General features: G+C 51.8%; 1 protein-coding gene across 1 annotated transcript in view; it reads right to left on the bottom strand.

The window, feature by feature from the left end:
* Window positions 1-1,089: 1,089 nt before the first annotated feature.
* Window positions 1,090-14,588, bottom strand: part of RBPMS2 (RNA binding protein, mRNA processing factor 2) — a 51,083-nt gene continuing 37,584 nt past the window's right edge. The window contains exons 7-8 of the mRNA XM_067556031.1: window positions 3,201-3,270; window positions 1,090-2,358 (exon numbers count right to left, since the gene is read on the bottom strand). Coding sequence (XP_067412132.1) covers window positions 3,208-3,270 — 63 coding nt within the window. The 3' untranslated portion in view covers window positions 1,090-2,358; window positions 3,201-3,207. The remainder of the gene's footprint in view (window positions 2,359-3,200; window positions 3,271-14,588) is intronic.

Here is a 14,588-nt window from a genome sequence, read left to right as displayed (position 1 = left end):
GGGGAGGCAAGACAAGCAGAAGTTGGTCCAATTAAAAAAAAAAGAAGGTATTATCCTCTCCCAGTATAGGTCTCTAACACCCTGGGACTCACACAGCTACACCACTGCCTCTGACCACTAGGCAGACAGCACTCCAGCCAGGCCTTAGTAAGCAGATAGGCAGCCCACACCTCCTCTCAGCTAAAACTAGAAGCCATGCTGGCAGCTTGCATAGTTTAGTCCTAGGCACTGCCACCTCGTTTGAGGGTGAGATACAGCTCCCTAGAGGCCACGGGAAACTAGTCCAGGGCTTGGACCGGGGTAGAAGGGCAGCTGCTAAAGCAGTATGGATGGGATGGGGGTCCACTAAGAGTTGCTGGCCTCATTTACACGCACGTGTCTTTCTAGAGCCAAGAGAAAGATGTGGAGATGTCTTCTCTGGGCTTTGCAGGCAAAAAGCCAAGAGCTGCATGCCCACCCTGACCAAGCACACCAGAGTCACCTCCTGAAACAAGGAGCACCACCGTGCACCACTGCAGTTAGCATCATGACCTCAGCACTGCCCTGCTGCATTTGATGCCATTCATTTTACAGGCATGGACCGGAGATGAAGAGGAACGGCACAACTGACAGGCCAATAGCCCACCTCCTCAGCAAGCAGGTGCAAGGTCCTCCTGCCTGTTAAATTACTAAGAAAGGATCCCATAGGCTAGAAACAGGTCAGGGCCTGGAAGCATCTATGCAGCTACACATGGTTCTCTGCCAAAGCCAGGGTGAGGGGCAGGGGGAAAGGCCCTGGGACTGAGGGGAAGCTACTCCAGCCAGCCTTGGAGAAATTGTACTGTACAGGTAGCTGATCTTGGCCCTGAAGCCATTGCAAGGTGCCAGCTGAAGTCTCCCCTGTAGGCTGGCTCAGAAGGTGACTAAAGCTTGAGTATCTTTAAGTGAAGGAGCAGGATAGAATGAGCAGGGTCAAGACCTTTTGCAGACATTAGCCAGAGATACCCAAGAGCTGCCTCCCTGGGGTGGTGCAGGGCTGTACCTCAGGCTGAGGTGGTTTGAGAGCACTGCCGTGCTCAGCTGAAGAAATAAGACAGCACAGACAACAGAAAAAGTCACAGCAGCCTGACTATATTTTTTGCATTTCATATATTATCCAGTTTCACATTCTCATAGGATCAGCAATTCTATAGCAACTTATTCTCAGAAGTCTTAATACAAGCAAGACAGCCATGGCCGTATATAATACTTAAAGCACTTCAATACCAAGCAATAAGATGCTAAAAACAAAAATTGCACAGTTTGTTTACTACGCCTGACGGAATCATTGTTACAGAAAAAACTTTTCTTTCAAGCTTTTAACTAAACATTAACTTATCTTACAGGATTACAGTTTCTCTTCAATAATAATTGCACACAAAAAACACAAATTCTTTGATGCATAAATATTTCCTTATTACACATGGTACAAAAATACTCGTACTTTTTGTTCTGAATTCCCATAAGGATGGCTGATTATTTGGCAAGAGACTGGAATCTCTCCAATCAGAAGGATGTGGGGGAAAAAAAAAAAAAAAGGTTAGATATTTTACAGCTGTTCTATATCTAAAGTCTGAGGAAAGATATAACCCTGACTTAATACTAGAGAAGAGAATGGACAAAAAAGAAACCCAGTGCATTGTACTTTAAACAAAACATTTTTCAAATCTTCTGCTCATACTGAAGAACACAGGGTGGGGGAGGCGGAGGAAGAGGGGTGAGACAAGGATAGTCAGTATTTTTGAAAGCCAAGTCTTCACAGAAGCAAGATGAAAAACCTTGATGGATCAGTTGTTAGGCCAAGACCTGTTGTTATGGTTACAAAAAACGCTAGAACAAACTTACACACACACATACACAAGTTAAGTGTTTTAAATTCATGCCAGAAAACATGCAAAACTGATTGTCTTTCGTTTCCTTCAGCAGAGCTGCATAAACAAAGTTAAGGGCAAGGCAGCCTGGCTATTGCTCTGTACAGCTAGGCCTCATTTGGCACCAGTGTCTCGGTAGGGATGAACCTGTCTCCTACCACCAGGACTGAGCCTCTCCGACTAGGCTTCAGTGTAGCAGAAAGGAGAAACTCAGTCTTGGACTCTGTTAGGAGGGGAGGTGGGTCAGGGAAGGAGACGACAGACAGAATGCAGTCCACTGAGCTGGGTTGGTAAGAATCTATTCACAGTCTGTAATGGGGAAGTCCACAACTTCCTACAGGAGGAGAAGTGTGAGGTTACTGCAGTGTGTCCACAAACCAAACCAGATTTGGATGGATCCGCTGCTTCATCCCTGGCACATCGCTCCATGGAGAGACAGAAAGAAGGGAACAAGCCAAGAAGAGAGACTCTGGAATAGAAGAGCAGAGCAATGCTCAGTGTGTCCTGTAATCCATTTACCATGCCTTTGCACCCTCTGCACTGCACAATCTCTCATTGACCCTCACCACACAACTCACGGCGAGCGGACAGGTGGCAGGCCGCCTCCTAGCTGAGGAGGTAACATTTAGCAGCATTGGAGCTACACCAGAGCATGTTACCCAGACTCTCATGGTAAGGAGGGGGTTTTTAAGAACAGTTGCCCGACAGTCCACGTCCAATCATGCCTGCTGCAAGGTTAGCACTTTTCTCCATTCAGCACTAAGTTTACTAACACAATTATTCTGTTTTTACACACCACTTACTCTTCATTGCCTTGAATGATTCTCCAAGCCAGCAGCATTAAAGGTCTGAATGTCTGGCCACTGCAACACACCCACACCCGTGTTTGGTATTAAACTGACTCAAGTGTCCTATGCAGTCCTGGGGTCAAGGTTGCACTACTTCACACACCTGGTGCTTGGAAACCAGAGGGTCCTAGACCTCATGCAGCTAGTGAAGGAAGACTGCTCATCAGAAGAGGGAACTCCACCACTCCTGTCCCTGCATTGTCTAAGCAGGATGCTGGAGGGGGGAGATGTGAGCTACTGAGAACACTGGTCATTCTTTGCCCAGATGGCTAGAGACCCACCACCTTTGGATGAAAGTCTTGCCTCCACACCCCCAGGACGATACACGAGTCCCACCTCAAGAAAACAAAGGAGGCACACCAAGGCCAGGACAGATTTTCATGCAGCCTGGAAGGCATGAATGAGAGGACCCAGAGGAGATAGCGGGCCTGCGACAGGCCCACGTCCAAGCACACATACTTACTGAAGAACTAACAAAACTGACGAGACTTCCATCCTTGCTGGGTAGCTTCGGAGGGAGGATACCAGCGCATCTGGAAAAGAAAGCCATTCCGCAACTGTGATAGATTGTCGCCCGAGAGAGTGGGAGTTAAACACCCGCCTGCATCACGTGCAGTGTGCCAGTCTCTCCCAGCACTCTAGACCGATACCCTGATGCTAGCCATCAGGAGCACCTGGTGCTTGGGCCAATATTGTGACTGCACACTACTCCACCTGCTGAAATCCAGACTCCCGCACCAGCCAGGGCTCTCGCACAGTTGAGCTTAACTTACTGCAGAGTAAGTTGGAGACTCCAAGATCCCATTTTATGCCCTTCAGCCTAATGGAGCCCCTTTCCCCATTTAGCACCTAAAATGCAGTCCAATGGAATGGAGCCAATGTGGAGGTCAGCCAAGAAGTGGAAGTTGGCTGGATTTTGACATTACCACCACGTTAACCCCCAAACCCACCCATGCCAGCCTGTCAACACAACAGGAGCACAGCGTGGAATCCGGGCTTGTTAGAAGCCATCTTGATATGAACCCAAAACAGCTGGGCTCAAACCTGCAGCATCTTTGTCCTTGTCTTCACACACTAATGTGAATTCGTTAATCTGAGCACTCACAGGTTCTGCCACTCAGATTCTAGTCTAAGACCCCCCCCCCCCCTCCCCCGGAATAACCAACTGCCTTTTTTAGATCTACATCCAGCGAGCCCTGGCAATTATCATCTCAGGAAGTGTGAAGAGCATTTCAACCAGCACTAGGAGGAGTCCTTGCACAGCTGGGGAGAAAGACTTCCTATGCCAGCAGACTGCCATGCGCTCCTCTGACTAAACTGACTCCATGGAGTCATTGTTATGGGCAAGTACAGTGATTGCCCGCAGCAAGACAGACTAGCATGTACTGGCTAGGTCCACAGGTTGTTACAAGAGAGACAGGCTACAAAGGTTGAGAAGCTTTCTATCCCAGTTGGCCCTCTGAGTTCTAGCTCTAAAGGAAGGGTCTCTAACCCTGCAACCCGTGAGGAAGCTGGGGAAGGGGGAGAGGAAAGTTTCCCCATCAATTATCTAGGTAGAGTTCTGACCACAAGTTAGTCAATTATTCTCACTTATTCAAAACCTTAAACTACAGACATGCAAGACTCGCTTCATGGACTTCTGGGTGGTACTCGGCCACCTTCCCTGCTTGTATTAGGGAAGGAATCTTAGGGTGTATTCGGCTAGCAGGAAGTCCATAGGCCATTCCATTCTGTCCCCCAAGTGGGGCAGGGGGATCCACCCACACCACCAGGGTTCATGCCCATGCCCTAGGGCCTTGTGTCCAGACCTGCTCAGGACCACTGCCTTGCATCTCATCCACGATCCAGCAGCACCGTGCCCCCTAAGAGGATGGTGGCAGTGTTGTGCACCACTTTTCAGAGAACACGGCTTCAGCATCTCTGCTTGGGCCTCGGCCAGGGGTGGCTAGTACCTACATCCCGATCCTCCTCAACACAACCAGCCCCAGCCCTATGGAGAAAGTGAAGAGAGGACTCCCTATCACTTGCCAGCCCCTGTGGAGAGAGAGACAAACACTGACTGGTCAGAAGATGCACATGCCACCAGCAAGGGTGCAGGGGGACAGCCGCCATCAGACAATTGACTCCAGCAGGGTACATCAGTCATTCTCCTGTGATCTTGGCACTGGCACCTGCAGGTCACCTACTGCTCTATCCCTGCTTCATGCAACATCCCCCTTCTCTATAGCAATACATGCCCACATCCACCCCCAGTTTTGCCAGGACCCACAGTCTTGCCACCAGGAAAGAAACTTGAAAGACAAGCCAGCCAACTGACCTGAGCAGATAGCTAGTACAAGATGGGACATGCCCCCTTGGCACAGCTGCGTCACAGGGCCCCACTTGCTGCTTTCCCCTTCACTCAGGGGTTTTCCCCATGGTAGCCTCTTCTAGGGAGAGCACCAAGCAGCACAACTGAGCGCATCTGTGCCCCAGAATGCATGCCTCCCATGGGTCACCATTCAGAAAGGCTTGCAGTGTGAGTCTAGTAGAGGAAGGCTCTGGTTTCCTCAGGAGAAATGGGGATCAGCATGGGCTCCCCTAGCCAGGGGCTAATCACAGCAGAATGGGCCATTTTGCAGCCCCCTACATTAGCTCCTCTTGCTTGCGTGCACTGAGCTCACCAGCAAGTGAACAGAGCCATTGGGCCAGCACCGCAACCCCCTTCCACTCACTGGCTCAATGCAGCTGGGGAGATGGAAATGTTTGCTGGAGTAAAAACAAAAAACGAAGGTAAGACCGGCTGAACAGGCGTCTGGCCATCTTGTGTCACCCAGCCTGCCAGTGGGGGTACTTGGCCCAGGGAAGAGTCTGCTGGAGTGTGGAGAAGAATCACCAGGACTCAGAGGACCTGATGACTGAATATCCCATGAGGACCATGTCCATAGAGGGGAGGGATGCTCTGAAAGAGCAGTGACCCCCTGGTGGATCGCTGGTATTAAAGGGATTGGGAGCCTTGGCCAACATGAAGACCTGATGTCCCAAACTCTTCCCTGTGGCAGAAGACAGGGCAATGTCAGCCTGGAGGGCCCAGTCCTAAGGAAAGGGGGTGAACCCAGAAGTGGGAGCATGGAGAACCTTCATGAAGATGCAGCAAATAGAGAAGGCAGAAGCATTCCCTGTGCCTCAAAGGGACCTGCCTCCCAACCTTGGGCTGGCCACCTACCAGCCTGCCCTCACCATCTCCCCTCCCAGAAATGCCACATGCCTAGGCCAAGTGTATACAGTCCCTCGAGCTGAAGGGCCACGTCACACTGGCTGGGGACTCCCCCTGAAGGGCTGTCATGGGATTATCCCAGCTCCACAGGGGAAAAGGAAGCTAGGATCCTGGCAGTGGAAGAGCAAGAGGCTACACAGGCCCCTACCACTGACCTGAAAAGCCCCTTTAACATGAGCCAGCAGAAGGTTCCTTGCCTTCTGGTCCATTCCTTAGAGCATAGTTTCTCAACCTGTGGTATGTGTACCCCGGGGGTACATGAGAGGCAGGGAGTACCCAGAGAAAAAAGTGAAGGGGAGGTGGGTGGCAGCTGCTGACTTCTGGGGAAGATGGGTGGCAGCCCCCCCCCGCCCCCCCACTTCCTGCCCGGTCACAGATCCCAGGTGGGAGCCCAGCAGCAGCCTCCTGCGTCTCACCAGCTGGGCTCACAGCCACCTGCTCCCCAGCTCCAAGCCAAGGGACAGTCTCCAGCGCCCTGGCTTGAAGATGGGCAGCAGCTGCTTGCCCACATCCCTGGGTCCCAGTCAGTGTGGAAGCCTCCTCTGCCCCAGCTAGGATTGGGTGGCAGTCGCCCAGCCAGACTGGAAGGCAGGCGGCAGCCAGGCAGCAGCCCCCCCTCCCTGGCTCAAAGCCCAGGGAAAAAAAAAAAAACTTGTCAATTTCACTGCTCTAGCTGAACACTGAAACTGACAACTGACAGCCCCAGATTTTACCAGTTACCCTCCTTCCCTGTCTCTCTCTCTCTCTCTCACCCCTTCCTCCTCCGAAATCTATGGCAAAAAAAATTGGCACGGCGCTTTATATTCCCCACCATTGGCATGCTGCTCAAAGCCTCCTAGCTTTGGCCAACATCACCTCTAGCCCAGGTACATACTTGAGTTGTGCACCCCTGGTGTAGAGGTTGTAACCCTACCCACACTAGATCTGACATCTGTCATATCACGGCCTTATATACTCAGCCCTTCTTCCAACATTGGCTCCCATTAGTCAGTAAACATAGAATTCTGTGGAAAATTGGGTGTTGGGGTACTCACATTCAGAAGTTAGGGGGTACTTGCTACTTAAAAAGGTTGAGAAACACAGCCTTAGAGAAGCACCATGCAAAGCCAGACCACCACCACCCTTCCCCCACTTGGAAAGTCTGGTTTAAACCAAAGGGCTTATTTACATGGGGCATTTAAATCTACCTTGCTCACTCATGAACGGCTGGCACTGCAAGGTGTCACGCTCACCCTGAGTGAGCGTCGGCCTCAAGGAAGAGCTAGGTCTCAATGCAGCTGGTTCTCGTGCCCTTGGACTGAGTATGGCAGCACCAGGTAGACATTATCCATTTCAAATGGAGACCCTGCAAAGTTACAGGAGCGGACGCAATCACTGGTCTAGGATGCTGGCAAATGACCTCCCCTGTGGGAGAGGCGCATAGTCGGACACCAATATTAGTGACCTTAGAAGAGTCTGATGAAGTCCAGCCTGCCCCAGGAGACTGTCTGGAGGCAGAAGAGTGAAAGGGGGCCTCACTAAGTTTAGAGCCATAGGTGGTTGCCATCACTCCCAGTTAATCCTGGGCTGCTTTCTAGCAGCCCTGCAAACAGTGGTTGTGTTAAAATCACTAGGCTGGGCTATGCAACAGGAAGCACATCAAGAGCTAGTCCATGAAAGCTCTGCAAGCGGAGGCGATGCACCTCTGGGTGCCAGGAGGGTGTTGACAAGCTGGGAGAATGAGGGTGATTGGGAGACTCTGCACGCAAATAGAGCTAACGGGCATTTCCAACCCAAGTGCTGGAAAGCCAGACCTCTCCATCCTGCTGATGTGTCAGCTGCACAGGCCTCCCCGGCAGCTGTTTAGAGTGCCTAGGCCTGGTAAGCTGTACAGGCAATGAACCTGCTCTGTGCTGCAGCCTCTCCAGAGGAGAGAAGAGCTGCTGTTCATGGAACAGACTTAATTCTTGAAAAGGATTTCAAGCCAGCCTGAGGCCCACATGTACAGCAAATTCTACAGGGCAGGTGGACACCTGAGTCCCAATGATTTAACGCTTTCCCAGCAATTCATGCTAATTGATTATTGCTGCAGAAAAATCCCATTCAGAGGCTGGGTTGGAAACCCCCTTTGGTGGGAGGAGTTTGCAGCTGGGCTGGCTGAAGCTCACATCCCCACCCCCAGTGCCTTCCCAGAGTTGGGACCCAGGACTGGTTTGGCCTATCAGGGAGCTGGGACGTCTAGAGTTTTGGGAGATTAAGACAGGATATTCTGCACTGCCTGAGCCATTAACACCTGCAGCCGCCTTTCAAGAGGAGAGAGAAATCACTCCCAGGAGATGCAATGGAAGACTTGAGCTATTGCAGGCAGCCATATGTTCCTGGACGGAGTTACATTTTAGGGTAGCTGAAAGAGCTTGAGATGGTCAGAACTAGAGCATCACGCTGATTCCAGCAGCCCAGTGGAGGGGCTGGACTGACAGCCACAGACTGAGTGCTGGGGGGGGGGGGGGGGGGGAGGATTTGCAGGACAGGAACAGTCAAGGCAGGGGGAACGCTTCAACAGCCCTACCAATCTAGCCTCATGGGATGACTGAGGCTAGTGGCAGTTAGTCCCTGGCCCCCTGGAAACAGCTGACAAGTAGCTGTCTCGTGCCCGTTACATGCCTGGCCCTTCAGACATCTAGGTCGACAGTTCCCGCCCTGGTGAGTCTGCAATCAGTGACCGTTCCCAGCTGGCCATCGGGTCATTTCATGATGTACCCATCCATTCACCCACAACGTGGCAGCCCCTCAGCTTTGGATCCTGATCTAGAGGGACAGTTAAAGCCTGAACCTTCCATTCCCTCCAGGCTGCAGGGCTCTGGCCAGCCCAGGGCGCACAGAAGCGGGGCTCTGCACTGATGGGCTGTGGAATGGCAAGGTCTCCCCTTTCCCTTCCCCCACCATAGTCTCTTGCGGGATACAGAGCCTCCAACCAGGCGGCACTGCCAGAGGGCAGTGGGGAGCCAATTCCAGCTATGAAATAACCTGGCACGTCCGGCACCATGCTACTGGTGGGAGGACAAAAGGTCACAGTGAGTCAGAGTTGGAATTAGAACTCAGGCCCATTAGGGACCGTCTACACTGCACACTAAGCCTGGGCTCTGACTTGGGTTTGAGCCCAAACCCCCTCAGTCCACACTCCAGTCAGTCTGACTCACATCAGCAAGCACTTGGGACCCCAGACTTAGGACCTTGTTGGGTGGGAGTGACAAGGTGACTCAGGTCTGACTCACCAGCAGGACTTCGGCGCCCAGCCCCCTCACTCTGCAGTGTGGATGCGGCTCAAGCAGCAGAGTGGAGTCGGAAGGCCTGCATCGTGCAGCATGGATGTGTTCGCATGGCGGAGACACCCATATCCTGCAGTTGCAAACCCAGGTGTTGCCAAGCCTGTGCTTGAGCATCCAAGCCCATGTCCGGTAGACCCGGGTTCGCAATGCAGTGTAGATCTACTTTTAGAGACCATTGTGCCTATCCTCTTACTAGCCTGCTCCAGTGAGCCATCAGGGCCTACTTCCCCCAACCCTCAGCTGGGGCAATTTCCCCCTTGCTGCTTATCCTCTTTCATAGACTTCTCCTGGTCCCACTGCACCAGGAAGAGGAACCCCTCTCCCCCATGAGCCCCAGCTGCTGAATCCAGTGATCGATTCAGACTAGCAGTGACTAGGATGGGCACATTTCAAAGTCTGACATGGTCCTGCACTAAAGGCTCTGAGCTAAGTAAGCAGTCATGGGATAAGAGGAAATGTCCTCTCCCGGATCAGTAACTGGTTAAAAAACAGGACACAGTAGGAATAAATGGTCAGTTTTCAGAAGGCAGAGGTAAATAGTGGCGTCCCCCAGAGGTCTGTACTGGGACCAGTGCTGTTCAACATATTCTTAAGTGATCTAGACAAAGGGGTAAACAGTAAGGTGGCAAAGTTTGCACATGATGCAGAACTACTCAAGATAGCAAAGTCAAAAGCAGACTGCAAGGAGTTACAATGGGATCTCACAAAACTGGATGACTGGGCAACAAAATGGCAGATGAAAGTCAGTGTTCATAAATGCAAAGTAATGCACATTGGAAAACAATCCAAACTAGACAAAATGGGGTCTAAGTTAACTGTTGCCACTCAAGAAAAAGAACTTGGCATCATTGTGACGAGTTCACTGAAAACATCCACTCAATGTGCAGCAGCAGCCAAACACTAACAATGTTGGGAAATTAAGAAAGAGGGATAGAGAAGAGAAAATATTGCCACTATATAAATCCATGGTACACCCACGTCTTTAATATTGCATACAGCTCTAGTCACCCCACAGAAAAGGGCACATAAGATGGATTAGGGTATGGAACAGCTTCCACATGAGGAAAGATTAAATAAAACTGGGACTCCAGCTTGGAAAAATATAATAGAGGTCATGATAAAATCATGACTGGTGTGGAGAAAGTAAACACCACAAGAACCAAGGGTCACCAACAAAAAGCAGTATTTCTTCATTCAACGCACAGCCAGCCTGTGGAACTCCTTGCCAGAGGATGTTGTGATGGCCAAGACCATAACAGGGATCAAAGAAAGAACTAGATGAATTCACGAAGATTAGGTTCATCAATGGCTATTAGCCAGGATCGGCAGGGACACAAAATCCTCCTCCCCCAGACATCCCTCCCCACACAGGGACAGTTGAAGTTTATAAGAGTTTCCCATACTCCATGACTCCCCCTCCCCTTGTCATCTGGGATTCATTTCTTCCATCCTGCCCAACTGAGCAGGAATGGAAAGTCCCCGTTTATCAAGCAGGGTCCTGCTCTTTAACCCTGGCAGGCAGGCCGTGCTGCGGGGAGACTCCAGCCGCAGTGCTGATCTGAGCGGGCTTTGCAGGTGGGTGGCAGAGACTGGCTCTTGTAGAACCAGGCACAGATTGCCAAGGTGCAGTCCCTGCTTGGGCTGCTAAAGGGGGTCGTAAATCTAGCCCTTGTTCAGTCTCCAGTAGGGTGTCTTCACTGCAGAAGTAACCTGGGGTGAAACCTGGGTAAGAACCTAACTCCTCCCAACATCCACACAAGCCTCTGATGTGGCTTTGAGGCACTTTAAGCCAGGCAAGTGGGCCCTGCTGGAGGCCTTAGTTAAACCCAGGTTCTGCTTTAACCCTGGCTGGAACCCACCCGCTTTGCAACACCATGGCCTGTATCCACGTCAGTCCTCCCCAGCCTTCCCACAGTCCCACCCCCTCCCAGGTCTGGACTTTTCTGCCAACTCCCATTTTCTGCCCCAGCCATCTTTTAGTTTATATATCCACCAGTTCAGTGGTTAGACCCCACGTGGCCTGTCCTTTACTACACAGCACTTGAGCAGAGACCCCTCTTCAGACATTCTCCTCTAGCATGCTGCCAGCTGGCCAGAGGCTCACAAAATCGGGGGAAGAGAGGCAGGGCAGCCTCTGGCACAGCATCAGCAAGGAGCAGTTTGGGGAGAGGAACCCAAAAAAAGGTCAGCACATGTAGAAGAAAGTCTCCAAGAGGCTGGCAGGAGGAGGCTGTTACCCAATGGGATTTCAGTGCAAGGAAAGAAACTGACTGTCCTGCATGCTAAGAATCTGGCAACTCTACACCACCTACTCCAAGGGGTTTGACCAGGTGCTTTGTGCTGCCTGGAGCAGAGTATCACCTAGCCCTGCCTGGCCTGGCAGAAAATGCCACTGCGGCCCTGATCTGCCTCCCCACAACGGAATTGTGAAAGTCCAACACCCCTGCTTCGAGTGGAGAAGGCTGCAGGAACCGCCTCGAGGAACGCTTCCTGTGTTTTCCTGGACAGGTGTCTAAAGACAACATATGTGAGGCTGGCATGGAGCATCCTTGCGGTATAAAGGATGGACAGGTTGGGAGAGAGGCCACATCTTCTACAGATACCAACCAGCTAGAATGAAGAGGGCTGCAGCCCGGCAGTTTGAACCAGACGCCTTTCCTGGAGGGACATGGTCAGTTCCCAGGCAAGCTCACCTGAAGACAGTAGGTAGGAGATTGTAGATATATCCCAACACGCTAACAATTTCTGTTGAGGCCCCAGAATCTGCTGTTGCAACTGCCATTCACACTGCCTCAGTTTCCTACAAGTGCCTCCAAGCCACTGCTCTGGTCAGATTAACAACTGAAAGGTTCAAATAGGCTCCTCAGACCTGAGCCAGTGGGAAGCGGCAGCTACACTGGATAAAGGGTTTCCTGAAGGCATTAAAAGTGATGCTACAGTCTCATACAGTGAATCATTTCTACAGCCACATCACATCAGGCACTGAAAAGACTTCAGACACCAATGCAGTGTCCAGACGGTGAACACTTACTGGAACAAGGCAGAGATCCTGCCATAGGATTAGATGAACCTACTTCAGCCGTAGCCCTTGACGAGTAGACATTTAAACACAAGTCTAGCTGGGAGGCTCCCGTCTAAAAACGACTTTCTGGCACTTGTTCACCCCACAGCGCGGTCTTGGGCCCTAATGGACTGGATAGAAGAGTGAACTATGGGTTTTGGATTGGTGTTTTCACGCCAAGGTCATTAGGAGAGATCTGTTCTTCGTTGGACCTACACTTCGTTTAATCTTCCTCTGGACACTGCATGAGGCGGTTTAGTGAAGCAAGTTTCATGCATCCAGTTCTTTGTCCCTTGATCCCATAAGGCCAGTGTTCCCTCAGGCTTGCTTTGTGCATCACAGCATCAGCAGGGTGAGAATTCAGGGTCTTCACCTCCCTGGGACAGGCCTGTGCTCTTGGAGGAGAACTCTGTCCAAGCGCAGTCATGGGCTCTGGCCCCTCAGCCACAGTGAGGAGACCAGCTTTGCACCATGCCAGACTAGCAGGCTGAGAGACGGCATCGCATTGGACAGATGTGAATTCACAGAGCGCCCTGAACACCATGCCAAAGGTGCATCCCAGAGTCAGACGAACTGGCAGCTGCAGGCTGGACTCAGTCTCCAAGTTGGTGCATGACAAGCTGTGAGCGCACTGCCTGGTGTGGGCAGGAACGAGCTGTCCTGCTGCCAAGAGCCAGCCAAAGGCAATTAGCAGCTGCACTTCCAGCAGGCTGCAGGTCAACGTGCCAGCCGCCACCTGCCTGACTGGCAGAAGGCCTACAAAAAGGTGGCGAGATGCTAGCAAGAGCCAAATGGAGTCCTGTCTGCCTTTGACATGGGGTGGGAGGGAGCATTTTCAACCAATGCCTCCTGGCCACAGGGGCCAAGACAATTCAGAGTGGACACCACATGGTGATGTGAGCCACACAAATTAATGCCACCCACTCGGACTGTCTAGCCATGTATTTTGGAGTCCACCACCACCACCAGAGTGCTTTACTTGAAGTCCACCACAGCACTTTACTTCAAGTGGCAGCAGCAGGCACTTCACTCAACCCATCTGCTCCCTGGGCGTTCGAAGGCTGGAATTTAAGTAGCATTTGGCTCGAAGGGTCCTAATGCCAGACCATGCCATGCAGCATGGAGACAGCTCATCGTGCAAACAGTAAGCCCAGCTCGAGGAGTGCAGCAGCTGGCCACGCATACGTGCCCAGGCTTCCTAGCAGCCTTGTTCGGGGAAGGAAGGAAGGAGCCGGGTGATTAGAGCTTCTTTGCCACCAAGACAGCCCTACCCTGAAAAGGCAAGCACTAGAAGGTGCACACAGGAGAGGCATTTTAATGAGCCTTCAAGCCCAGCTTCACCATGGCTTCACACCTACACCCACCCACCCCCTGCACCTTAGGAAAGCATCTACCACCCCCCCTCCCTCCCCAGGTCAGGGTGAGGTGAGTCAGCCAGGACCAGTCAAGCTGGTTGTAGGAGGGAGCAGCTACTTCTCAGTCAACACACACAGACAAGGAACTTGGAAGCCATTTCCTTTGAGCAGCTCATTTCCAGACTATCCCCCACCAGCCCCAAGCAACAGGACTTGGAAGAGCTGTCATCCTACCGGGCAGCTAAGAACAACTGAATGGGATGGACTTGCAGAGGCAGAACATTACGCTGGACTAGATGACATTAGCTCCCAGCCACTGGAAGTGATGTATTACAGCCACTCTGCATTCCCTGTGGGAAAACAGATCTGCCGCCGCTAACAGAAAATCACTGCCTCCTCTGGAGAAGAGCCAGACATCACATCGAAAAGGGCAACTGGGCACCAAACCCTCAAAGCCAACACTTGACACAGAAAACCTCTCCAGCACCAGCCTCCCCACTGCTGGGAAAGTCACAGGTGGAGGACTTGGCTTCCTACAGGACATCAAACATCCTGGACCCAGACCGCTTCAGACAAGGGTGCTGTGACAGTCCCATGGCACTGCAAGCAGCTCCCCCAAATACCACTTGCTAGGTCACCTCCCTGCTCACATGACTCAACCTTTCTGGCTAGTTTGCCGGCCAGCCCCATGGCATAACGCGTCTCCTCACATCTCTCCAGCTGGAGCCAGAGTGCTCTCTGCTCCTCCTTTCCAGAGACCTTCACCTGCAGCTCCACAGGATTAGTCCTGCCCACCCACCTACCCCCACACTCCAACATCTACCTGCCCGCAAGTCACCAAGAACCCAGCCGTAGCCCCTCCCTACGGATG

The sequence above is a fragment of the Emydura macquarii genome, unplaced genomic scaffold (genome assembly GCF_026122565.2).
Source record: "Emydura macquarii macquarii isolate MOO-44397 ecotype Brisbane River unplaced genomic scaffold, CSIRO-AGI_Emac_v2 contig_1644, whole genome shotgun sequence".
NCBI classification, from domain to species: Eukaryota; Metazoa; Chordata; order Testudines; family Chelidae; genus Emydura; species Emydura macquarii.
This window is presented reverse-complemented; position numbering and strand designations above follow the sequence as displayed.